Source organism: Astyanax mexicanus, chromosome 8 (assembly GCF_023375975.1).
Source record: "Astyanax mexicanus isolate ESR-SI-001 chromosome 8, AstMex3_surface, whole genome shotgun sequence".
NCBI lineage: Eukaryota > Metazoa > Chordata > Actinopteri > Characiformes > Acestrorhamphidae > Astyanax > Astyanax mexicanus.
This window is the reverse complement of record NC_064415.1, coordinates 42,019,051-42,046,740: the sequence shown is the minus strand read 5'-3', so window position 1 is coordinate 42,046,740 and position 27,690 is coordinate 42,019,051. Positions and strand designations below refer to the sequence as shown.

General features: G+C 37.8%; 1 protein-coding gene across 2 annotated transcripts; it reads left to right on the top strand.

Moving 5' to 3' along the window:
• Positions 1-14: 14 nt before the first annotated feature.
• On the top strand, positions 15-27,176 carry lrrcc1 (leucine rich repeat and coiled-coil centrosomal protein 1). Of its 2 annotated transcripts, none has more exons than XM_022678021.2 (20): positions 15-139; positions 1,786-1,843; positions 2,521-2,726; positions 2,846-2,911; positions 3,361-3,528; positions 3,817-3,986; positions 5,753-5,965; positions 8,736-8,932; positions 9,524-9,698; positions 9,815-9,963; positions 13,347-13,551; positions 15,059-15,198; positions 15,353-15,554; positions 19,544-19,729; positions 19,808-19,982; positions 20,966-21,129; positions 21,787-21,995; positions 24,042-24,179; positions 24,278-24,413; positions 25,964-27,176. In XM_022678021.2, exons 2-20 carry the CDS (start codon positions 1,800-1,802, stop codon positions 26,072-26,074), a joined length of 3,054 nt encoding a protein of 1,017 aa, XP_022533742.2. In that variant the 5' UTR covers positions 15-139; positions 1,786-1,799; the 3' UTR covers positions 26,075-27,176. The 2 variants fall into 2 exon arrangements, with proteins under 2 accessions (XP_022533742.2, XP_022533743.2); XM_022678022.2 differs by lacking the exon at positions 15-139 and adding an exon at positions 1,607-1,668.
• Positions 27,177-27,690: the final 514 nt, after the last annotated feature.

The window sequence follows — 27,690 nt, the reverse complement described above, 5'->3', positions numbered from 1 at the left end:
GTCCGGCCTTTATACTGCACTACAGGAAGAGGAGGAGGAGGAGGACCCGCCTCGAGGAGCGCGTTGTTCAACCTTCACAACAACACAGAGAGTCCGGATCTCAGAGAACAGCGGAGCGAAGTTCATCACACAGAGCGCGGTAAACCAGCTTTAATCATCATTTACTCTTTAGTGATGCAGTCAGTTACACTTTATAACCTTTATGACTGATGCTGTGCTGTTAGTTAGCCGGATAGCTAAGCTAGCTAACAGTTTAGACAGAGTTAAAACATGGTCTACCCTAGCTAAGCTAAGCTAACTAAGTTAGCTGCTCGTCACAATCTCAAACTCACTGGCAACGATAAGCCAGCTAGCCAGCTAAACTAATCTAGTTGGCGTTAGTTAAATAACTTAGAAGAGCTGACCTCAGACCTGCCAGGCTTTAGTTTGAAAAATGTGAGGCTAACTGATAACTTGCTAAGGTAACGTTAGCTAACTACTCTTTTAAACAATAGCTAACATAATTAGCCTGATAAATAGATAACTTATAGAAACGTTGATAGCTAGCTAACTAGCTATCACAGAAAGCCTGTTAATATTGACAGTTGTAGCTATCAAATATAGCTAGCCCGTTAATCTAGGTTAGTTAACCTTACGTTAGGTAACGCAGCCAGCCAACTAACGTTATTATAGCTAGCTATAGTAATTTATCCAGACTAATCTAGAGGATAGATGGTTAGCTTAACTACACAACTGAATTGTTTAGCTCTGAGAACACCTGTAGATTTAGCTACCGTTAGGTAACTTGACATTAGATAAAGATGAATGATAGTTAGGTAATTCAGCTAGCGTTAGGTCACATAGCTAAACTGTTAGCAATGGGGTGATTACTCTGCATTTGTCATCTCTGACAGATGAAGAGTGTCTGGTTAACTAGCTGAGGCTTGGTTAGCTAACGTTAGTTGTTTATGCTGTACGAAAGCTAGCTAGCATGTCCCACCGCTCATAACATCTAAATTTAAGCTTGTTTTCGTCTTAAACCAGACACAATAAGACGTAAACCACACACAATCTAAGATAGCCAGCTAGGTTATCTAACCTAGTTAGGTTAGCTAGCTAACTAACTAAAATAGCCAAACTATTCTGTACACAGAGCTCTGATTTATTTGCCTTGGCGACGCGTCTCTCAAACAGAGAGCTCGCTGTTTACCTTAGCTAACCTGGCTGACCAACAGGTCTGTCTCTGCTGTGTTTCACAGACAGGTCTGTAGCTTATTATCTTTGCTAGCATAGGTATATTTTTTATATCTGCTATATAAACCTTTATTTACACAGTTTAATTAGCTACATAGTACTCTTTAATGACCCAATATTTATCAGTTTTTTAGGTGACTACACGATTCAGACCGAGCCTCTTAGGTGGGTGACATCATGTAAAAAATAGATATATATATAATAATATGTGACCACGATTATGTCGTTCCCACAGCTTAATAAGTTGCTCCAAAGCTACCTGTGATTTTCCAGCTGATGATTTTAGTCTTGTTTATGTCTAAAACAGTCCTCAGTACTTCACATAAGTGGCCCAGTAATTATTCATTAGCCGGTTGTTTCAGTTTATAACCCATGTGGCTACACAGGTACCTGTGATTGTCCTGCAGATGATATTTCAAGCTATTTAAGTCAGAAGTAAGTAGTTTGCTGTTAAAAAAGTGTAAGAATATATGTTAGCAATGAGTTATTTAATGACTGGCTGCTTTTCACTTCACTAATGCTGGTTGTCTTCTCTGTCATTTTCTCAAACAGGTTCCCTACAGGTCATGGCTGTTGGAGAGCTTTGCCTAATAGATAAAGATATTTCAAGGTAAACTTATTGTGTGTTAATCTGAGCCCACTGAAATTGTGTAATATAATAAAAGTGCATAGATTGTTGTGACTAAGTTGTGTTTAGCTCTGGTTTTGAAAGGTTGTTGTGCAGATTGAGATTGAGCCCAAAAAAGACCCTACCAGAGTCCATTCACGTTTTTGTCCGGGCCTGACCCAACCCTCCCTATAAACTCATAAGCCTGATTTAAACCAGAGTTCTGTAAAAGCAAAGTTCCAGAGTTCTGCCTCAAAGGTCTTTTGTCTTGCCTGGCGGCCAGGTACACCTAATTAGACAAATTCTAAAGTGCACAGTGTGGTGTAGTGTAGTGATTAACCGGCGTGCAGAGCTTTACATTTTAGCCGTGTGGAAAGCTGCAGTTGCGGTTGTGGACAAATGGCAGGTCAGTGCTGCGTGATTATAACACTTTTTATTATGATATATATATATATATATATATATATATATATATATATATATATATATATATATATATGGCCTGGCCTGGCCTAAGTTCGGGTTGGGCATCAGGTTGGGCAGACAATCTAAACTCTAATCCCAATACCAATGTGATTATACTGCAATTGCATTTTCTTTTCCTCCTCCCTTTGGAACTGGCCACCCCTTTTGACTTGGTCTCTGCATATATTACATAAGTGTTTGTTGTTTCTTTGTAGTTTATTAGAGGTTCCATTAAAGTCCAGCATCACATCTGTAAATCTCCACTGTAATCGACTGTCAAAGATTGAAGGTTTGACAACAGCATGGCACATAAGACACCTGGACCTCTCGTCCAATCACATCTCTCGCATTGAGGGCCTCGGTGCACTTACATCATTGCGCACCTTAAACCTGTCGTGCAACAGTATCACCAAGGTGGAAGGTAAAACTTGCTAAGAGTTTCTGATGTTTAGTAATAAATATGTTTATAAATTAAATTATTTGAATGTGCTTTTTTGCCATGTTAAGTGCAATGATGGTTAAACACATCCCTTTGTTTAGGTCTCAATGGACTTACAAATGTCACACGGCTCAATTTGTCTTACAATCAAATAAATGACCTCACTGGTAAGTTAACGTTTAGTTTTATTTAAGCCTTGAACCCGATTTATTCATGCACTGCCAAAAGAGCTTGCTCTGGAGATGCAGTATAATACCTTGCACCAAGACATTGTTTGCCACTGACTGTATATCAGGCTTGTCTTTTCAGCCTATTCTCAAGATGCTCAATTGGAGTGAAATCTGTGGAATTTGGAGGTCAGAGCAGAACTGTAAAAATTATGGTCTATAATCCATTCCTGAATAATGAATGTAGTGTGGCCAGAGAGGTTATCCCACTAAATGAAGCCACGTCCCATAACCATAATTACACATTTCTAAAATGGCAGTTTCAATTAGAGTTAACTAGTTACCCAGCAGCTACATTACTGACCTTCAGCGCTTTTTTTTTTTTTGCTTACTGTCCGACTTATGCATGTATAGGTGTTGGTACATGTCACAGTGTTGTATGTCCACAGGCCTATTATATCTTCATGGAACTGAATACAAATTGAAGCATCTCCAGCTTCACGGTAACCATCTGGACAACATAAACCATCTACTGCAGTGCATGGTGGGATTGCGAAATCTGAGAGACATGACTCTCCGTAGAGACGGTGTGGATAATCCAGTCTGCAGTCTTCCTGGTTTGTGGTCACTTTAAAGATGTTTTTTTTTTTTTTTATAGTTTTCTCAATCAGATTCAAATACATATATATTAGAATAGTTTTTGTTGTTTTACAAGTATGTGTGTTTTATTCAGAAATGGAGAAAAACACATATCAGACACTTTAATGATTCTATGCAGTTTTGTGTGCTACAATTCCATCTAGTGGTTAAACAAGGAACCTCTAGTTCACATCATAGACAATCATAAAACATTATATCCCCAGCATGTTATTTAAGCAGTATGCTGTGTATTGTTTGTTCTGTAGGCTACAGAGAGATGGTCCTGCAGTCCTTGCAGCAAATCTCCACTCTGGATGGAGAAGACAGGCTGGGGAATTGGGTCCCTTCAGGAGATGAGAGCCCACTGGATGTCCCTGGCCTGGAAGACTTTGTGGAATTTCTCATTTCCGCAGACAATAATGTCAACACTGAGATGGTGCCTATTTTATCTTTTTAATTAAAGCACCATTCATTAATAGAGATGTGCCTTGGCTTGCAAAACTTTCATAAAGTCCATACCCCTTGAACGTTTTTACATTTTGTCACCTTACACCCACAAACTTTAAATGCATTTTATTGAGATTTTATACAATGAAAATTATACATGGTTTTCAAAATTTTAATCAAATAAAAATCTGAGAAGTGTGATGTGCAAAAGTATTCAGCCCTGATAGTTAAGGCACCTTTCACTGAAATTACGCCTGCAGTTTTTTTGGGGTCTGTCTCTACCAGCTTTGAACATCTAGAGATTTTGGTCATTCTTCTTTGCAAAATAGCTGAAGCTCAGTCAGGTTGGATGGAGAGCATTTGTGAACAGCAATTTTCATGTCTTGCCACAGAAGCTCAGTGGAATTTAGGTCAGGCTAAATTCGTAAATTCATTTAGCTGGGTCATTTTAACACATGATTATTCTTTGATCTAAACCATCCACTGTAGCTCTGGCTGTATTGCTAGAAGGTGAATCTCCTTCCCAGTCTCAAGTCTTTTGTTGCCTCCAACAGGTTTTCCTCTTTCAGGATTGTCCTGAATTTATCTCCATCTATCTTCCCATCAACTCTGACCAGCTTCTTTGTACCTGCTGAAGAAAAGCCTCCCTACAGCATGATGCTGAAACCACCATGTTTCACAGTGGGGATGTTTTGTTCAGGGTGATGAGCAGTGTTAATTATCCACCACATATAGCACTCTGCCTTTATGCCAAAAAGTTAAACTTATGTCTTTCTTTCATCAATGGATTTATTCTTGCCACTCTTCCAAAAAAGCCAGAATTGTGGAGTGCACAATGTAGTTGTCCTGTGAACCGATTCTCCCACCTGTCCTGAGTAAAAGAGGCTGAATACTTTTGCACACAACACTTTTCAAATATTGAAAACCATGTGTCTTTTTCACCCACTTCCCAATGATGTGTGACTGTGTGTTGGTTTATCACTTAAAATCTCAATAAAATACATTTAAGTTTGGGATTGTAAGATGACAAAATGTCAATATCGATTTAATTTATTTATTTCTTTTTTTTATTACTTATAAATTAATTAGTCAGATAGCCGAGATGCGTTCACCAACCAGATACACCACCAAGCAGAAAACATTTACCTTAGCAGTGCTATGCTTGTCATACTTTTAGTTAAATCAGCTGTGTAATTTTAGTCACAAATTTACCTCAGCAGTGCTTTTCTAATTATAAATATACACAGTTCTGCAGAGTGCCAGCTTTGGGAGAATGGGGTGTGGGCCTGTCACTGCTACTGTAAAACAAACAAAAATAGTCATTGTTCAGTAAGAAGTAATTAGTATTTTTACTTATTTGGCTGAAAATGAAATCAGAACTGTTTTTTTTTTTTTTTTTTTTTCTTTTACATTTTTGGCTAAATAATTTTGATTGAAATATAATTGGCGAGTCCAACTCACTAGCAGTAGTAACTATTTAAAAGCATGTTCAAATTATTTGATTTGATTTTAGAAGTTTATTTGTTGCTTCATTCAATAATTAAGTTTAAATATTAAACCACAGGTAACCCACATTTTTAAATGTCAGATTTAAATGGTAACACAACCCAAGTAGGCATGTAAGTAGGTGTATATTATTTTAAAATAATAAAATGAAGGAAAGGGTGAAATTGATATTTGGAGTAGTAGCAGTGGTGCTATTTATATATATATATATATATATGTTAAGGCTCATTAGTCTCCTTTGTGACATAGGTGCAGCCAGATGCTCCTCTCCCCACTCCACGGATTGATGAGGTTCTTACTCAGTTTAGACACCGAGGCAGAGCTTCGGGGACGCCCGATGAAATGGCTTCGCAAGAACGACCTCAGCTCAGCCCTCACAGACGAGACCTCACCTCAGAGAACCGGACAAATGAGCTCCGCATTAAAAAACTAGAACAGCAGGTGTCCCAGCTCTTCCACAAGGTATAGCCGGACAACTCTAGATCAGATGTGTCCTGCTGTTCTTCTTCAAGGCCAGACTCTTTTATTTATGGCATTTAGCAGACACTGTTATGCAAAGCAGCATGCAGCCTTAATCATGTTGCTGTTTTAAAAAGCTTATCGAAGGACTTTTTAATTGATTTAGCCCATGCTGAGATGTGGAGGACAACAGGTTTGGTAATGTCCCTGCTTAAAATCTGATTGATTTTACTAATAACCAGCACTTACATAATGTTTGAGGTCAAGACTTGTGTTGCTTGCTTGTGCACATTATTATACCATGCAATTCATTACGAATTAGGGGTGGGTATTGTCAATGATTTCCCAGTTTGATTCGAATCCGATTCAGAAGGTCCTGATTCGATTCAAAATCGATTAATGTAGGGAAATTTCAGTTACAATAAAAATTGTAGTTTGAATATGAAATGTTGTAATTATACAACACTCAAACTTAACACAACAGTTACATTCTTCTGTTAATATCATTTAATGTAACTTCGTTAATTGCTACACCGTGCTTCACATCTCTATACAGGTTTGGAAAGGCCACTTTACTCAAATGTTTACATGTGTAAATTATGATTCAGAACATTAATGAGGCATTGGAAGCCATTGTTTTTTTAACGACGCTGTATGAACATATATACTGACATTTTAGTTACATAAAACCAAAACATAAACTTCTTATTTATTTGTGAATAAAAGTGTGAAATTTACACAGACCCACGAGTTCAGATGTGATGATATAAAAAATAAAAAAACACAACAAGCGAAACGAAAAATGTAAAGAGAGTAAAATTTATTAAATTCAAAGGAAAAGCAGCCGGTCTGACTGGAGTTCAGCTCCCCGGCTGTTATGAGAGCCTCTTCCTCGGCCGGTAATCACGTTCATCCCTGGGGACAAAATAATCTGAATTAATAACAGCACTTCACGGATAACAGGACCATAATTCCACTTTTTACGCATTAATTCACTCAGTTACAGGTTAATCTACCGATATTACCTGTTACACTGAGCGGCCACTAGGAGGGCTAGTTTAGCGTGCCGGCCCCGTATAAGGCTAGGAAACACGGCTAAAGGGGGATTAGCTTAACCAGTGATTTGGCTAACCCGCTAAGCTAACGCTGGATTTAGCCGTTCAAGTGAAAACAACACTGGAAAACAACTTAAAACAGTGTTAAATGCACTAGTTTGATAAACACAGGCAGCATTGAGTGGAAATACAGAAAAAAAACGTACATTTTTAACAGAAACTCCCCGCAGTGCTACTCCTCTGCTCCAGCTCACTGGTGTCGTGTCGTTCGATAAAGATACGTTTGAATGAACAAATCATTTGAGTGAGCTCACCGCAGCCAGAGGGCGGTGCTCTCGAGGGTGGTCTTGCGAGATAAACAGGGAAAATGTGCTATTTCTAAAGATCGATTCGGGTTTATATGAATCGATATCGGATCATTCAAATGAAGATCGATTTAAATCGAAGTATCGTTTTTTTTAAACACACCCCTATTACTAATTACTAAGTTTAGTAAGAGCATGTGACATTTATTGGATGGATAACTTCATATACGGATGATTTGAAGAGTAGTGGATCTCTGGAGCACATATTAAGCAGCTGCCCAACAGCCTTGGGCTGGGACGCCACTAATGTCGGCACGACCAGGTCCTGAAGACCATCACAGAGACCATCTCCAGAACCATGGACACCAAGCATGTCCGCCAACAGAAGGGCATCACTTTTGTCAGGGCAGGAGAGCAGCCCCATGCAAAAGTCAGACCACCACCTGGACTTCTCACAGCTGTGTCGGATTGGGAGTTGCAAGTTAATTTGGGCAGTCAGCTCAGGTTCCCAAACCACATTACAGCAACCACCTTGAGAGCAGACATGATGCTTCTGTCTGCGTCCTTAAAGCACATACTCCTACTGGAGCTTACAGTTCCTTGGAAGGACTGCATGGAGGAGGCAAATAAACAGAAGTGATCCAAGTATCAGGAGCTGGTGGAGAAGTACAGGAGCGCAGGCTGGAGAGTGAATTGTGAACCCTTTGAAGTGGGTTGCAAAGGGTTTGTTATGCGCTCATTGTAGGCTCAAGGCCTACACGCAACTGGGCATAACAGATGCTGCGAAGAGAAGAGCCATCAGGGCTGCCATGAAAGCAGCAGAAAAGGCCTCCAGATGGCTTTGGATGAAGAGCAGTGATCTGTGGATCAGTGCTGCTGGGACATAAGCCAGGTGTGCCCAACCATGTGGATGGAGACCATGCGGTTACCTGGTGTGTAATCCTACTGTGGGAACTGTGGGAATGTGCTTTTTTACTCTTTACAATCTGCCACCAGTGTGCACATGTCTACATTTGAAATAAAATAAAAAAGTTTGTATTGGTTTTGTTGGAGTAACTGTTTTTATTGTCCAAGGAAGGCTTTCTACTGAATTTTGAAGCATTGCTATTTTTTTTTTTTTATTGCATTCAGTGACTAACATTAGTGAAGTTGGATGATCACATTCCACCTCATTCCTCATTCCCTACTGGATGGCGCATCATCATTTTAGAGCACACAGTTCCACTAATCCACAGCTTAGTGCTGGAGGTTTTATACTTCTCTAGTAAATGTTTGGAATCATAGAAAGAACATGTTGAGATAAAACTTTAGCATTTGAGCATTAGTCACTCCAACCAAAAATGTTTTCTATTAATATTTCAAAAAACAACTTTGTGCACTTAATAAATGTATTTATTTTTCGTCCTATTACAGACTCCAGCAGGCAGTGTCCCTGATGCAAATGTAGCTTCTCAGTCTGTGGTACAGAAAGCAAAAAGGGACACAGATCAGACATCAGAGAGCGAGTGCGACAGCGCAAAAGAGAATCGTCGACTCTCAAGAATTCCTTGCCCAAGAAAGACTGCAGGACAGAAGCTGGTAAAAGAGGCTAAAAGCAAACGATCAGACAGGTGCATTAACTCTCCACTACAGCATATTATCAGTGAAGTACATTAGTAACTGCAGTCTCTCAAAGGACATAGGAGGATGTGTTCATGCATAGAGAAAAAGCCCTCGATCTGATCCTGTAATTAATCTGGTCCAGTAATTGTCTTTGCTCCTCCCTGTTGGAGATTACTCTCGGATGTGAATGATTACCCTGTCACAAGTTCAACTGCAGTTCATTTTGCTTCATTGGAGCAAACATTGTGACACTTGCTCTTTTACTGCGTTTTAATGATGATTTACTGGTGCGCCAAATCGTAAATGTTGGGATTTATCCTTTTCTTCAAAAGGGCCATTAAAATGTAAGACTGTTAACATTTTAATGTCAGGCAAAATGGCTTTAGTATAAATAGAGCTTCTCATATGCTTAAATGTGTTTACGTTCATGGTCTTGAATGTATTTAAATTGTTTTCAGGCTATTTTAGTTTAATCTTCACTCTAAAACCTCTACAAAGAAGCCTGCAAACACACCGTTTTTTGTTTTAGTGTAATTTAGTATTACGCCGCTTCATTAATTACACTTGTTTGGAATGGTGTCTGTCTGATTTCTCTCCAGTGAAACAGATGCACAAAAGCGGAGGGGCTCAAAGCTTGCCGCTGTCTCCAGGCGAAGGGTGAATGTTCAGAGCGTGGGATGTACAGACGCGGCGACCTCAGGGAAGAAAGGCCTTAGAGCGGGCCGAGCCACTCCTGACAAAGCCCTACATCAAACCGAAGAGGAGACATACAGAGTATGCAAATGTGTTTTTGGCAGTTCGCTGTGTTCTCCAGAAATCCTGAATTGGTCGAGCTGAGGAATGTGAATAAGCTTGTGAAAATAAAAGCTGTCTTTGTTGTGTGTGTGCAGGCGATAGTGGAGGAGCGGGACCAGGAGCGGGAGCGGCGGTGGAAGGCAGAGCAGGCTGTAAAAAGGCTCACAGAGCAGGTGAAAGGTCTGCAGATGCAAGCAGTTGAGGAGAAAGATCTCCAGAGCATGGCGCTACACACAACTAACCGGTGAGGAGCCTATGGCTTTAATAATAAAATCTAATAAAATCTTCTGAAATGGGTAGAGTCACATGCATTTCTATAAATTATAAAGCTGAAGGGACTTGCGGTATTTTTCGCACTATAAGGCGCACCGGATTATAAGGTGCATTATGCGACATTAGTCAGGAACGGGGGTGTCACCATAATTTCCTTCTAGTTCAGCAGACCTGTAAAGCTAATCTAAGTTAAGTAAACAAATCTGTAATTTTTACAAAAGCATTTCACACAAGTCACATGAGTCAGACAAATTAGACGAGCACTAGATGTTAGTTTTACACAGATTTCTCTCCTGAAAACTGTTTATTTGGGTGAGTAAAGTGCTTCCCTTTATTTACAGTAAGCTTAGATTTCCAAATTTCTCCAGGACTAAAGGCTGGAGCGTTAGCATTACCCGCTAACTGCTACTGATTAGCTGATTAGCTACACTGAGGAACCCCCAGGATATTATCAGCTAGCGGTTCCTTCCACGTAGCTTGTTTTAACACAATAAACATGCAGGCTACAGTCCGATACACTCGCCTCTAATCAGCAAAAGAGCTAGCGCTGTGGTTAGTGGCTAATGCTGCTCCAGCAGTGCTAGCCGTGGTTACCAGCAGGGTACAGGGCGATAATACTCACCACTGAATGGCCAAAGACTAATGGCTAATGCTAATACTGCTGTATAACACTGCACTTCAGCAGAATGGTTTTACTGCTCCTTACAACCTGACTTGGAAAAATCATACATAAGGAGCACCAGATTATAAGGCGCACTGATGATTTTTGGGTAAATGAAAGAATTTTAAGTGGCCTTATAGTAATCAGGTCAGAGAATAGATGAGCTGAAGGACAATGTTTTACTGTTTTTTTTTGTGCTTACTTAGACCCAAAAACTGGTAGTTGTAGCACAAATTAACAATGTTACTAATATGTTAACCTGGTAAACAAAGCAATAAGCTCTTTCTCTGGTTAAAAAACACTTTTAACTAAACTCAAAACACAGTTCCCTACATTACAACAACTCCCCAAATCATCATCTTCCCCAACACAACACACCATACCTATTCTCCATCAGCAGGGGGAGGGACCACGACTGTCCAGGTTTGTTGTTATCTAGGACAATGTAAATTACAGTGGGGTGCTCACCTAAAAATCTTTGGGTGAAGTGTTCACTTTATCCAGAAATGTAAGACATTCGACGTGTTGTGTATGTGGTTTGGGCAGCTGTGTGTTAATTTTGGACAAAAGAAGGGATTGTTTCAGAAATTGGCCCTTAGTGAACTTTCATTTTTGAAGATTTTATTAGAAAAATAATAAATAAAGAAAGCCAAAAAATTTATTTTTATTTAAATCCAGATTTTCTTTAATGTTTGTGCCTTGGAAATGTTTTGGGACCTTTTCTCCAAATTCATGTTTTTCTTTGAGATTTTTTAACAAACATTAACCAATAGCCTTATTCTATAGTTTATTAATAGTATTAAACTACTATTGTACCACAGTTCGTTCCATCCCTGCAATGTGATTGGCTGAGAAGTGTTCCATGATTGCCATTTTCAGCCGGTTATGCACTGTAACCAAAGTTCTCCATGTCTTACTCTTCCACATACAGCTAACATAGCAACAAAGCAGCGCTTACAAGCCAAATAGTGCAGCTACAAACAGAGCAGCAATGGAACTATTTTAACTCACAAAGTTTTTATAATCAAACAGATTGGCTTGCAGCCTCCTGCCTATGACAGCAGCACAGCAGTGCCAATATTACACATTATAGCACTCCCTCTTGTGTATTATTACTTAATTAATTACAGTAATGTGGACTAAGGACCCAGTGCAAATGTTTCAGCCTATTTCACAGCTCAACCTAATATCATTTCAGGCATGTATACAATAATTTGCATTGGGTTTACTTGACATATGTTACAATATATTGCGTGCAGATAGCAGTGCTGAGAAGCGATCCTAATGTATTTAAATGTGTCTTGACTGATCTACAATATTAAGGCTATTGGTTCATTAAACATGGCTGCTGAGTGTAATTTCACTATAACATCAAGCTGTGTTGCTGGTCTTTGAAAATATTTCTAAATGATTTAGAATAATTCAGAGCTTCACTGACCTTAAAAAGATCAAACTGAAAATATCCATGTGGACACTGAATGAAGAAGATGATCCGCATGCTGGGCTGGCCTCTAGTGGCTCATGCTTAATTAGGCTGCAGATTAAAGACGTGTTAACAGGCATATGTCTGGAGTAGCCCATCCATCAACCCTCGACTCATGTCTGTTCTCACTAATGATGCTAGATCACTACTGCTAATCTTCTAGAGGTCATTAACCACATTAGCTTTTTTTCATATATGAAGTCTTAGATTTGGGGAGTGGAATGTATGGTTTGAAAGTTATAACATATGATAAAATATACATATAATAAATATATAATAAAAATATAACATATTGCATGAAACTGTTGAGGAAAACTTAGTTTTTATTAAGTGAGCAATTTAAATACATGTTAGGTTAGTTATGATAATTACATTATTAGTTTATCATACAACAACTTCTCACAACATAACCTAAAAAAAATCTGATCTAAATAGTACATTGTGTTTTTTTTTTTAAACTATGTGCACTATTTGCACCACTGCTCCATCTCTGTTTCTTAGGGACAATAACTATAGCTATAGATAAGTCATTAAATAATAATTTATTCTAGTGGTGCAGGACCAGAGCCTACATCTGGCACCTAACCATCAGCAAAAATACTAATAAAAAACTTTGTTTAAAAACAAAGTTAAATCATTTTTATTTTGTAGTTGTTTGATTTATCATATATAATGCATACATAATAATATTAAGATATTAAGTATGTTTAATAAACAAAATGGCATTGCTCTTTAAAAGGGTGCATTTATATTTTTATGCTATTATATTAAAAGTAGCACATAGTGGCATTAAATACATACAATCATTTTGTTTATTACAATTATTAAAATAAATAATGCCTAGTAAAATTATTTTTGGACCAGGCTAGTCTCAGGTTTTAAAAGTTCCACTTTTTTTTGCAACATGAAATGATAAACACAAACTGTCAGTATCCATAATGAATTTTATTTTAATGGATTGGAAGTATAATCAAATACAACAGGTATTGTAAAGGGGTGTAATTATTCATTTGTTAAATGAAATAATTAAATGGGAAAAATGATAGACTTAAAGTCACAGATTTAAAACTCTATAAAGAAGCTTATTTAGTGTAATAGAGGCTCATCAATTGTAAAGAGGTGTTTTTTTTGTTTTTTTTTTCTTCACTTCAAACTTTTAATTGCTTTTAAATTTCTGGTTTGTGTTATCATCGTCCACTGTCTCTCACAGACTGAAGGAGTTGCTGCTGAAGGAGCGCTCGGACCGGGCAGCACTTCAGGCTCGGGTGGAGGAGCTGGAGGAAAGGTGTAAGAACTCAGCTGAACAGCTGGAGCTCCTGCACAGCCGAGAGGACCAGCACAAGAGGGCGCTGCGCTGCCTGGAGGAGAGCGTGTCGCAGGGAGAGGCACTGAGGGCCAGGCAGAAGGCTGAGGAGGTAACACCAGACTGTAAAGTGTAGTGAGTTTTCTTCTGGTTTGCTCAGACATTAGGGAGCTCTAAGTAATGGGTTCATGTGGAGTGTTTTTTTTTTTCTTCAAACTACTATGTGTACTAGGGATGCAAATTATTGATTAATTCATTAATCATTAGTTGATTGATCTTATCGATCGACTTTCGATTAATTGATAAGTGGCGTTTTTCACCTGAATTTCAGTGTTTCAATAGGGCCTTTAAAAATACCAGCTAAATAGTTAAAACACTGAGTTCAAAAAGTATATATTATATTAAGATAATTATATTGTATTATATTATATTATATAGCTGTGACGGTGTTTAAATGATAACTGAGTGATCTAGTGGAACTGTTGTATTTCAGTACCGCATCACACAGAGAACATTTGACTTCTTTGCCTGAATTAACAAAGTAGAAATGGTCCCACACTGCACTTCTTTTCGCCCGCTTCATTTTGTTTTCAACCCTGTTCACCTATCGTTCTCACGCTCTGTTCAAGTTACAACAGTAGTGCCCTCTAGCGATTAATCGCGAGTAATACATTTTGTTCGAGCAACCTTTTGATCGACAATTAATCTAAAGTCGATAAATCATTTGCATCCCTAATGTGTACATTAAAATTATTTGCTGTTCACACTAGACTGTTTGTGCTGTAATCAGTTGTTGTGTCCTTCAGGTGTTGGGTCTTTCACACTACATGACTGATCAGTGACACATTGTCACAAATTGCAAAAACTTTTTCCATGTGGGAAATCTCAGACTCACCTGGCTGTTTATTAGTAGTGGACAAATCTTCCGATTATTTGTTCGATTAATCACAATTATTTTTTGTCATGCCCTCCATTTGTACTTGCTACTGGTGAGGACAGCTAAACATTTAGGCCCCAAGACCAAATTTGCAGTACATTTCAACCAGGGTTCGTACGGGTACTTGAAATATTTTTCCAAGGAGATACCTCTCTCAAATTATATTATGTTATAACGAGGCAACAGAAAGTGGTCAGACTCCATAAATGGCTCTAGTCATGCCAAAGACGTGTTATTGACATGTGATTCTCTCTTTCTACGGATCCCATTGGCTGTAGCTAGTCATAACTCTTGACTCACAGTCACTGACTGGATCAGATATTTAGCATGCCATATTTTTGCCAAGCATCTGTGACTCATCTTCGATCACTCAACAAGCATCTTTAATTAGTTTACAGCCCATGACAAGCTCAAAACGAGCGAGCACTAGGTAAATATTGAACCTACGATTCTATCTATTATCACTATTATATATATAGTCCTGCAGTATAGTTTTAAGCCTTATATTTAACGTTTACAATTTTGGGGGAACAAAATTGAGATTTAATGAGAAATACTTTAATAAAATATTTAGTAATTTTAATTTTAGTAATTAATGCACGTTACATAGCTATATTTGACTAAACTTAATTTGAAAAAATAAAAGACGTACTGGAAGCACTGACTGATGTTCCTTTCTCAGATGAAGAGGAAGCAGGAGCTGGAGAACAAGTGTGCTGTTCTGAAGCGAGAGGTAGACATACTCAGGGCATCGCTGCGGCAGCATAAGGACAAACTACAACAACTGCAAGAGCTGCTGACCTCCAGAGAGGAGGCTCACAGGTGTGAACCTCACCATTACCCACATCTTATTATACATTAGATTGAACATTTATTACAAAACTAAAGCAGCAGTCTTCACACTCCATATATGTTTGGTGGACTAGGCATTTTAGTAATTGTGTTCATTTTATATTAAACCACTTCCTCTGCTCAGGAAAGAGCTGTCTACACGGCTGGCTCCTGGTGGGGCTGAGTTTCGGGAGGCCGTGAGGAAGGAGGTGGCGGCTGTGGAGCAGAGGCACAATCAGAGATATGCTGAGATGGAGCAGAAACTGTCTGAAGCCCGTCAGCAGTATACCAGCCTGGAGGATGAGTTTCGCATGGCTCTCACCATTGAAGCAAAGCGCTTTTCTGAGGTAGGCCTGGCAGGTCTAAAGGGTATTAACACTAATATTGACCTGATAAATTGATAAGACCAGACATGTGATGATTGTTTTAAAGTTATGCACTTTTATAAACTGCATTATGAGCAATGAATACAATTTTAATAAATTATCAACATCATTTTTTTATGTACATAATGTTTATTTGTGATCCCATTGTCCTGGTCACTTTATCTATCTTAAGTATCAGGATTATTTTTGAATATGCCCAAGCCACATAAAATACAATAGTAAACACATCCAAGGCTCATTTATAGGCTTTTTTTAACACCTGTTAGTATTTTTTATTTTTTTTATCAAATGTTTATTGCCATTTTAAGTAGGATGAATTATAAAGATACATTGCAGGGTAATAAAAAGAGGGGAGAAAAAAAGGAGAAGGAAGGAATAGAAAGTGAAGACAATCATATATTTCACTTTGCTACCCCTGTCCGTTTGACCCCATAACCCCACCCTCCAATACCCCTCCCCATGCCACCCTTCCCCACCTTCAAATGGCCAGATCAACACAGTAAAAAATAAGCAAAAGTGACATTCATGCAAAGAATTAGAGTTGTAGAATAATTGAAGGTAAATGCAATAACCATAATAATAATAATGATCACAATGCTAATAACAATAATATACCTGTAGTTCACTTCTCTGGTCTGGAACAATTGCTGATTTTTTTACTTGTGGCATTGTCTCCCTTGATTTGGTTTGTTTTTCGCAAACACAAACCTAAACGCACTGAAATATGCACCAATAAACCATGCAAGCACCCGATCTCCTCTGATTGGTCAGAGCTCTCTGATGCGGGATAAGAAAGTAAATATAGAAAGAAGGTCTGCTGTTCCAAATCAGTGTGTATATATATTGTGGAAAGCTGAATGTGGAAAATGTGCTGCTGTGTTTTCAATAGGATGTCTTATAGTAAACGTAGTAAAATTGCACCGCATAGCAACCAATGAGCGCTGCACATGTGGCGTTCAGTGTGAAAACAGCTTAGAGCATAGAGCAGCATAGAGCCAGTGTTTGTTCATAGCTGTAGTAGAGCTGGGCGATATGGCCCAAAGAAAAACTTTGATTTAAGAAAAAAATGATGATAAAGAAATGTTTAAAAACTAGTTGTTATTTATTTAGTTTTCACTTAAATGTCCTCTTTGTGGTTAAAGTGCAACCAGAAACAAGCAAAAAAAAAAACAATTGTAAACAGTGAGAACATCCAGTAACTTTAGAAAGCTTTCTCCAACATAGTTTGGTTTATGACACAATGCACCCTCAAACTTAAAAAATAAATAAATAAGTAAACACACCATCAAAAAACAAATAGAAAGAAATAAAATGGTGCCCTTTTTGATAAAACTTACAAAATAGAAAACAAATACAATTTAATATGCTATTAAATAAAGACTTTTCCCCATTGGGCTTGAATTGCAAAACAAAGCTTTTAAATAAGTGCCGAGTGTTATAAAAAAGAGATGATCTTTTCTCATGAATATGCAAAAAATCATAAACTGTAGTGCATACAGAACCTGGTACACGGTTGGACGATGTTTCAGGGACAGTTGCTTGTTTTACTTTGGATGGTGTGCTAGTGCTGCTGCTGCTGCTGCGTTCATTCCATTGGGAGCAGCACTTCTCCCACTCCGCTTCTGTTTAAGGTATAGAGATAAATTGGTCGCGCTGCTTCCTTTAGAAGCAATCGGTTTAAACACACCTTACAGCTAGGACCTGTTTGATCCACGTCCGACGCCACAAAACCGAACCAACTCCAGACCACGGAGCTAGTTCTTGGGCACATGTGTTGTGTTGTGTTGTGTTGTGTTGTGTGTGTGTGTGTGAGGGGCGCAAGGAAGGGAGGGAGTGCGCGAGGTGCGGGGTGTGCATGCGGGATGGAGGGAGGGAGGGAGAGGTGGGGGTGCGAGCGGGAGGGAGGGGCTAAGAGAAAATCGATTTTCATAAAAACACATCGTCCTTTACGGTAAATTCGATTTAATCGATAAAATATATATATAATAGTTGGGTCGGATTTAGGCCGGATCAGATTCTCACAAAAAGTAAAACGCTCCAGAGTTCATTTGGGACCCGACCGAGACCACTTCCTCTAGCGGGTTGGTGCGGTTGTTTTAGTCAGAAACTGAGTGTGATTACTTATTTCACACCTACTCAAACCAACCGCACCAAGAGTACAAAGTCCGTTTTTACCGGACCAAATAGTGCTGGTGTTAAAAAGAATACCAATTCAGTCAGTCAGATAATTTCAGGAGAGTGGTTTGAGTAATTAAGGTCCCGTTTAGGTCACGTTTTATAGCAGTGTACACACTGAAACTAAAACTCTGCCCAGTACAACCAAAACACCAATTGCAGCACAGTGATGAAACTTTTGTCCCACACAGTAATGGAATTCAGTTTGACTAACTATATATGCATTCAACTACCAGGTGTGAATGCACATGCTTAAAAACCTTACTAGGGTAAAATCCAGATATACTCACATGAAATTTATATTTACGTGTATTTAAAACAGTAATTTCACCGTAGTGCAAATAGAATATATATATATATATATATTTTTTTTGTTAAAGTTTTTGAGCAGATGTTCAAATATATAGATTTTTTCATAGATATTTTAAACTATTAAAATATGTTTTATATTAAACTGTTCTTTTAACCATAGAATTATATTTCCAAACACTAATGACCTAACTGAGCTCATTCTGTTCCCAGAGGATGTTGTGACATGCTTCAGTTAGTTGGCAGAGCACTACTGTCACTTTGAGAAGAGGTAGATTTAAACTTGATAAACATGTTGGATTTGGCCTGGTCAGTAAAAATAATAACACCCAAGTTCTGAAGAGTTTCCTACAACAGTATCGTAGTTTATTGTGTAATGCCCTATTTACAGTGTCTAAATTCATTTGGTCCTTTTGTGCAGATTAAGTCAGGCATAGCAGAGTTTCTGATGAATCTGGGGTCAGTGCACAGTGCAAGTGTCTGTGTTTGAATAGCATTTGGACAGTTTATTGATTATGGAAGTGGTAAAGTCACAAGCATGATCACATTTTCCTAGAAAAAAACATCTTCATTATTTCACTTCAAACTAGTCATGCTTTGTTTAGATTGTCAGCGTTAATCAGATATATATACACTGCCTGTCCAAAAAAAAAAAGGTCACACACACTATTATTTCGTTGGACGCCTTTGATTGCAGCACACATTCACTGTGGCATTGTTTCAATAAGCTTCTGCAATGTCACAAGATTTATTTCAATCCAGTGTCGCATTAATTTTTCACCAAGATCTTGCAGCAGCATTGATGATGATAGAGTCTGACCACTGCACAAATCTTCTCCAGAACATCCCAAAGATTCTTAATGATGTTAAGTTCTGGACTCTGTGGTGAACAATCCATGTGTGAAAATGATGATCTCATGCTCCCTGAACCACTCTTTCACTATTCCAGCTCCATGAATCCTGACATTGTCATCTTGGAATATGGCCGTACCATCAGGGAAGAAAAAATCCATTGATGGAATAACCTGGTCTATATTCAGGTAGTCAGCTGACCTCATTCTTTCAGCACATACTGTTGCTGAACCTAGACCTGCGGACCAACTGCAGCATCAACCTCACATCGTTTACTTACTTAAATCCAGGTGGAGACTTTTAATTATATATATTTTTGGCCGGGCAGTGTGCGTTTCCATTGCATGGTATCTACACCATTAGTCATAATTTGTCACTTGGTACCTGGAACTTAGTATGGACTACAATGTTATGTGTAAACCTTGCAGAATGCTGATTGGCCTGAGAGAATAGTCAACCCGACCTGAGGCTGTGCAGACATCTGGAATTAGCTGGTCTTTGCTAATTAGCTGGCTAGGCCACATTTAAGTGAATACTGAGCTTTAAACTATGGATTGCCATTTAATGTACCTGTGTGTTTTTGTTTGTGTGTGTGTGCTCTTGCTTGTGTTTAGGTAAAGGAAGGATTTGAGCTTGTGTCTGCTCAGCTGTCGGAGGTGAAGGCAGCTCTGAATGAGTCTCAGGCAAAAGCGAAACAGTCAGGCTCTCTGGTGCAGGAGCTCACATCTATGGTGAAAGAACAGAAAGCTCGAATAGCCGAACTCATCAAATCCAAACGCGACGCTGTAACTGAATTAAAGGTAAGAAGACATTTTACATGTTTTCATCATTAGAAACTCTGATCTGTGTGTTTTTTTAACTGTGGTTTTGTTTTTTAGACGAGAGTTCGGACACTGGAGGCAGGAGCAGAGGAGGACAGGCGTTTGAATGTGCAGCTGGAGCTCCTGAAAAAAGAAAAGAGCAGACTTATCTCCCAACTTACTGCACAGGAGTCTGTTATAGAAGGCCTTCGAGCTGAGAGGAGGCTCTGGGGACAGGAGCTGGCCCAGCAAGGTACCCCCAATTGAGCAGTAAAAATGGAGGGAATGTATATTAGAAGGTTATATAAAGTATATTTCTATGCTAAATTATATTAGATCAGATATGAAATCAGGCCTGGGGGAAATAAAAAATTATTTAAGAAAAGAGACAGTTTAATACACATAGATTAGACTACAATACTAAACAGAATGCCACAATTTAATCTTAGATTATAGACAAGATATAGTACCAGTCTAAAGTTTAGACACACCTTCTTATTCAATGTATTTCTGTATTTCTTTATTTAATTTATTAGACACATGTAGAATTACGTAGAAAACAGTAAAAAAAATCCTCTGATTTAAACCTGATTAACTGAAATGGTGATTTGGGATGGGCTGGGGCTTCACAGCACAAAGGAAAAGCAGGAACTATTGTTCAGCACCTTCAAAAACTCCTGAGAAAACTATTCCAGGTGACTTTACCAAGAAAAAACAAAGAGTGTGCAGATCTGTCCTTAAAGATAAATGTGGTACTTAGACAAGAATAAAATATAAAACAAATTCTAGTTTAACACATTTTGTTTACAGAATATTTCTGCATATGTTCCTGTATAGCTTTAATATAGTCTTCAGTATTAAATTTACAATATAAAAAACATAGAAAGAAGAGTAAAACATATAGAATGAAAAAGGTTGTGTCCAAACTATTGACAGTATTTACTGTATATAGTAAATAATCTCAGACTTTGTAATGGCTATGTACACTTAATAAATGGTCTGTCTTTACAGTTTAAATGTATTTATCCACACTCACTTAATTACTGATTATAAAGTGATTTTGTTTTAAAATAGTTAAACAATAACTATTCCTAAAATGATGTATTTATTATCAATTAATGTGGACACAGAAATTCAATATCATGCTTATTTAGTAAAATGGCAAAGGATGCATTTCTTCTGTGTAAGTTTTTTTTTCGTCTATTTAATTTATTTATTATTTGTTGTTGATTTTAGGTGCATCCCTTGCTCAGGACCGAGGACGTTTGGAGGCCAGAATTGAAGTTTTGTCTACTGAGCTGGAGAGCCAGAAGAAGCAGAATGAGAAGGACAATGATGCGCTGAGGATCAAAGCAAAGATAGTGGATGATCAGACTGAGACAATCCGCAAGCTAAAAGAGGTGATTTTCACTGTCTTTTACTGGGAAGTTCAGTTGGACATATATATATTAAATATACAGCTCTGGAAAAAAAAAAAACTAGACCACTTAAAATATATAAAAATACGAGTTTCTTTGATTTTACTAAATTGAAAACCTCTGGAATATAATCAAGAGGAAGATAGATGATCACAAGCCATCAAACCAAGCTGAACTGCTTACATTTTTGCACCAGGAGTGCAGGCATAAAGTTATCCTAAAGCAGTGTGTAAGACTGGTGGAGGAGAACATGCCAAGATGCATGAAAACTGTGATTAAAACAGGATTATTCCACCAAATAATGATTTCTGAACTCTTTTTACTTTATAATTATGAACTTGTTTTCTTTGCGTTATTTGAGGTCTGAAAGCTCTGCATCTTTTTGTTTTTTCAGCCATTTCTCGTTTTCAGCAAATAAATGCTCTAAATGACAATATTTTTATTTGGAATTTGGGAGGAATGTTGTCTGTAGTTTATAGAATAAAACAACAATGTTAATTTTACTCAAACATAAACCTATAAACAGCAAAATCTGAGAAACTGGTTCAGAAACTGAAGTGGTCTCTTAATTTTTTCCAGAGCTGTATGTTCATTGTAACTGTAAAATAAACGGCTTGTTATTTCTGTTACTTCTATCAGGCAGTGCAGGAACGGGATGAGCAGCTTCGTGCACTGCGTGAGGAAAACTTGGAGACCCAGAGGAGATTCCAGCAGCAGCGGGAGGAAGAAAAGGCCTCTGTGTCTGAGCTCCAAGACACTGTTGAAAAGCTCACCCTCAGGAAAGAGGAGCTTAAACAGCAGCTCTTTGACAAAGAGTCTGAGATGGATGAACTCAAACAAGCATACAGGTAGCTTTCCACATGCTTATGGCTTGGTATGTAATAAAAAATATTTTTAGATTTTATATAAAAAAGTACACACTATGAAACCACACCAAACAAGCATAACATTAAGGCTTCTACAAACCTTATTCATTTTTTTTGGGCATATATGAGCATTTGGGAGTTGTGTAATTACAGACTGTAGTCTCTCTGTTTCTATGAATACTTCATTGTCCTTCTTTCATCCTGTCCTGCAATGCTCAGGACCCCACAGAACCACCACAGGGCAGGACATTACACTTACTAGAAACCTGAGGATGCTTTACAATAATGTTTTACATACAACCATTCATATTCAGTGCTCATCAACACACACAGCATTGAGAAGCGGCAGCCAATTGCTCACAATGTGACAACCGGTTAAGTCCACCTGAAGGACTTAGCTGGGTACTGAGGAGTTGATCTAGCACTGTGTGCCAATCCATATCTGGGCACACAGTCCTGCACACATTCTCACACATACAGCTCTGGAAAAAATAAAGTGACCACTTTAGTTTCTTAATTAGTTTCTCTGATTTTGCTATTTATAGCTATAAGTAAAATTAACATTGTTGTTTTATTCTATAAACTGGACAACATTTCTCCAAAATTTCAAGTAAAATTCTGGCATTATTTGCAGAAAATGAGAAATGGCTGAAATACCAAAAAAATGCAGAGCTTTCAGACCTCAAATAATGCAAAGAAAATTAGTTTATATTCATAAGGTTTTAAGAGTTCAGAAATCAATATTTGGTGGAATAAACCTGGTTTTTAATCACAGTTTTCATGCATCTTGGCATGTTCTCCTCCACCAGTCTTACACACTGCTTTTGGATAACTTTATGCCACTCCTGGTGCAAGAATTCAAGCAGTTCAGCTCTGTACTTTAATGTGTAAGCTCAGTGGATCACAGCTGCTGCTGTTTGCGTTATGTAGTTACATTTCGAGCTAAGTGCAGGATATGCGTAGGCCACAGCATACAGCATTGACATATAAATTGCTGTTAAGCCACCGTAGTGCCTAGAAAATTCATTCTCAGCAGTGCAGTAACACTGGCATGGTGGTGAGGTGTGAGTCTGCATTGTGCTGGTATGAGTGAATGAGACACAGCAGTGCTGCTGATGTTTTTAAACACCTGAGCGTAACTGCTGGACTGAGAAGTTTCAACCAACAGTGTCTTGTGGGAAGCATTCTGTGCCTACTGATGAAGGACTAGAGGGGGACACAACACAAACTGTGCGGCAACAGATGAGCTTCTGTCTCTGATTCTGGACCAGCTAGGAAGGAGTGTCTAAGAGAGTTTCCACACCTGTAGTTGGTTTCCATGGTCCGGCTCAGTTGATAAATATGTTTACTTGGAGCATTTTTTCCCCTTCGTTTGGTTTGGTTTCACACAGGCACAAACTTAAATGCACCAAAATGCGCACCAATAAACCATGGTTTGGTCAGAGCTGTCTGGCGTGGGAGCCATAAAGTAAATATAGCGAGAGGATGTTCCAGCGCATATATCTGTGCAGTGTGAAGCTGCTTTAACAATGAACGCTGATAATTTGCTCCTTTCAAACGCAGTGTTTTCAGTGGGACGTGCAGCGCAGATGTAGATGAGTTTATAGCTGTGGAAATAAAAAAAGTGTTCTGTGGCTAATATATCGGATTAAACTGCACCTCATCAGCTGTTTAGCTCAAATAAAATGAGTATATTTAATATCTGGATCACGTTCTCACCACAAGTGAAGCGCTCCAGAGTTCATTTGGAACTGTAATGAGACCACGGAACCCAAGTGAAATTACTGTTTTCACACACACACACAGAGAGAGAGAGAGAGAGAGAGAGAGAATGAACTGCAAGTTTCATCACCTGGTAAGAAACCCACAATTGCAGTGTCATGAGCAAATGTCTACAATGAGCAGTTTCAAAGAACGTATAGTGATTTCTAGCTTGTAGTGTGAAAAAAAGTATTTATTTGAATATCTCACCAAAAAAGTAAAATGAACTGAACTTAGAACTAGTGTTGTTTTTGTTGTGCATGTCAGTGCCTCAAGCCGAAAATGGCAGGACAAGGCAGATCTGCTGACCAGGCTGGAGAGCCAGGTGAAACGTATGAAGGAGGGATTCGATGCCAAGGAGAGAGCGCTGCTGGATGAACGGGATAAAGCTTCCCAAGCACATAAGTAAGAGCAAAAAGGTCCAATCATATCCAGATATTGCAATCTTCATCTGTACAAAGACTTCTTGATAAAATTTTTTGTTTGTTTTTTTTGTCGTTTAGGGCAGCTGTTGAAAAGCTTCACTCCGTGGATGATGCTTTCCGTAGACAACTGGAATCTCTGCAGGCCTCCCATCAGGCTGAGCTGCTACAACTGGCTAATGAGAAACAGAAACACATAGAGCAGGCCAATCAGAGGGTACTATAACTACAACTGTACTTGTGTCACCTAAAAGGGATGGACAGTATAACAGGACATTGTCAATATTATGATAAAATATGGCACTGTTTTTTCTTAAACACTGACAGATAGGGCTGGCAGGATGGTATGGGAAAATGGTTTGTAATGGTACTTAAAAGATGTTTTTATTTACAATATGTATCATGATATTTAACACAGTCAAAATGCACTAAAAGATGGTCTAATTGTGCTGTAAAAAAATACTGGATCAACAATAAGCATAATGATATAAGTACTTAAAGAACACCAACTGTACATTTCATTACAGAGAGTGTACAGGTCAGGTTTAATTGGATGATGTGCAGCAAAGAATAAATAATAATCACTGTACTCTGCATGAAAAAGCAATATCATATAATAATCGTAAAAATGTCTTTATATACTGTGATATAATATTTGTACCATATCTCCCAACTCTATCAGTATGTGATTACGTACTCCAAGAGTGGTGGCTTTTACACTGTTCAGATAGATATAAAGATAGATACTTTATTGATCCCGAGGGGAAATTCTAGACATCCAGCAGCAGGTATAATACACAAAGTTATAGAATGAAAAATATAAAATATAAAGATATAAAGATGCATATAAATACAATCAAATAAAAAATAGAATGTACAATGTAAAAGTACAGTCTTTAGTGTGTGTGTGTAATGGAGAATGGAGGTAGTGCAGTTGAACAATAGACAGTGAACACCAGTTGATGTGCATCAAGTGAGGATTACTGATGTCAGCCATACAGAAAGTGCAAATACACAGTTATATAATCATTTAAATTTAGCAGTGCAAAAGATACGTAAACAGTAGATGAATTAACTAGTGAATGAACTACTAGTGCAAAATAGGGTAGAACTATAAAAATAGTGTTATAGGCATCAGCAGGTCTGAGAGAGTGTTCATATCGATATTGGAATTATATCGCAATAATCATAAAAATGTCTTTTATACTGTGATATAATATTTGTACCATGTGTCCCAACTCTATCATTATGTGATCACGTACTCCAAGAATGGTGGCTTTTACACTGTTCATATCGATATTGGAATTATATCGTATTGACTGAAATGAAGAAATATGTTGTAATAGAGATATTTTCCATTCTAGTTCCACCCTGCCCTGTACATTTAGTGAATTTCCTTGTTTTAACACACCAACTAAGACTCTGAAAGAACTTCCGAGAAGGAAAACACAAAATTGTACGGAGTAGGGTACCTCCAGGGCCAAAACTGAGAAACACAGAAAACCCTTTGTTTGTTTTTTTTTTTTGTTTTTTTTTTACCTTTTCATGTTCTGCCTGGTCACACATGGTCTTTTAGCAGAACAGCAAAAGGAATACCACAGAATTAGTGGTATAATACAATAGGACTTCAGATCTCTTAAAAAAAAAAAAAAAAACAGGTTTGGCTTGCAAACTATGACATGCTTGTGTCTTGCCTGAATACCAAGATCTGAAAAGAACGTACTGTAATCCGATTATGCTGATGCTGTTTTGTCATGCTTCCCGCAGGTGTTCCAGGTGGAGGAAGAGATGAGGCAGCTGCTGGAGGAAACCGAGAGCAATAAAAGAGCAATGGAAGAGAAAATGAGACGTCTCACCAGTGTTCTTAGAGACTTTTAACCACACACATGCTATGTATGCAATGTTTTCATGGATTAAACTCGAAAATAACTGTCAAAATGTGCCTCGTCAGTCTGGGCAAGACTTGTCTGAAGTCTAATGCAAGTTTAGGAAAGGCTTCTTTTACAAACATCTACTTATATTTATAATAAAATATTTATTTAAACTTGTTTATTGTCAGTTAATGTCAGATTTTTTTTTTTTTTTTATTCAAATTATTATTATTTTATTCTTTAAGTTTGTTATATGAGCTAAATTCCAGGTAAACAATGGCATGTAGACGACGTTTAGGCACCATTGGTCAGGACCTGTCAATGCAATTTTTTGCTTAGCTAAGTGTTTCACAATTTTTGTTTGGACATATTCATCTTATTGTACAAAGTCTAGTTTAGAGATACTCTTGTCCTATTGCTGCCCTGCTTGTTTGAGGTCTGTCCAAAGATATTTGATGTTTAGGTCGGTGGACTGTGAGGACCATGGATAACCCTTTAGCTTGTTTCTCTTTATATAAGGCCATTGTGGATTTTAAAGTGTACTTAAGATAATTATTCCTTCTACAATCAGTGCTTCCTCGTCCACTGACTTCAACACAACACAAACTTGTTTCCAAAATGCACTGGTCTTGTTTTCTTTTCTTTTTTCGATGATTCCTCCTTCAGAATCACATCAGATATTGCTTTAGAGTAGAGCAATGCACCAGAGTCTGCTAAATCGGCCTAATGTGATTTTTCAGTCAAACCGGTATTTTTGATTTGCTTTTCTAGTAATCTTATGAGCAGTTCACAAAGTGTTCTTGGTCTTTAGGAATTGGCTACCTGAAAATGCTTTGATATCCTTTTGTGTGGGTCAGTTATTTTCATTTACAAAGTATTAGGCAGCTGTTTAGAGTAGCTGTATACATTTCATTTTTTCCACTTTAACATTGCAAACAAAAGTAAAATACAACACTAATATCTGTATATAAAAAAAAATTACATTTTAACCTTCTGCTTTTTTTTACTATGGTGCCTAAACTTTTGCATGCCATTGTAATGCAAGGATTGTTAAGCAGTCTTTTTTTTTTTTTTTTTTTATGATTATTAAAGAATTTAATTTAAAAAAATGTTGTTGCTTGACTTTTCTTGAGAACAGAAGGAGGGTAACTCTTTAAAATCTTCTTCTGAATGCCATGATATGTTGGTGGCAAAATCTGAGACTGTATATCATAGCTGTCCAATGATAAACATAACAAAAAGTATCTAAAAATAAGTAAAAAAGAGCCCATGTTGATTTATGCGTCACAGACCCTTTAAAAGCTGTGTGAAAATTTTCTTACAGCACTCTGTCCTTCAGTTTAGCAACTGTTTTATTGAACATCCTGAGAGCATCACTACAGCACAGTGTGTTGGTTCATCTCGCCTTATTTACAGAATTGGTTAGCTGGGTTAGTGCTGGAGATAAAATTAGCTCCTTTTAAACTTGTATTATTAACTTCTTCAGCTCTGTTTCTACCATTTTAGAACAAAATGTTAAAATACAGGTTATAGAATTGTAATTTTTGTTACATAAATATTTTAAACATGTTCTTACAATAAGAAATACACATAAATTAGCTGCTCACTCAATTTATCTAAATA

Coding starts and splice junctions, on each gene's coding strand:
- lrrcc1 (XM_022678021.2), top strand. CDS start 1,800: ATGGCTGTTGGAGAGCTTTGCCTAATAGATAAAGATATTTCAAG. Junction 3,529..3,816: donor TCCAGTCTGCAGTCTTCCTG/GTTTGTGGTCAC, acceptor TTTGTTCTGTAG/GCTACAGAGAGATGGTCCTG. Junction 13,552..15,058: donor CCAGGCAGAAGGCTGAGGAG/GTAACACCAGAC, acceptor TTCCTTTCTCAG/ATGAAGAGGAAGCAGGAGCT.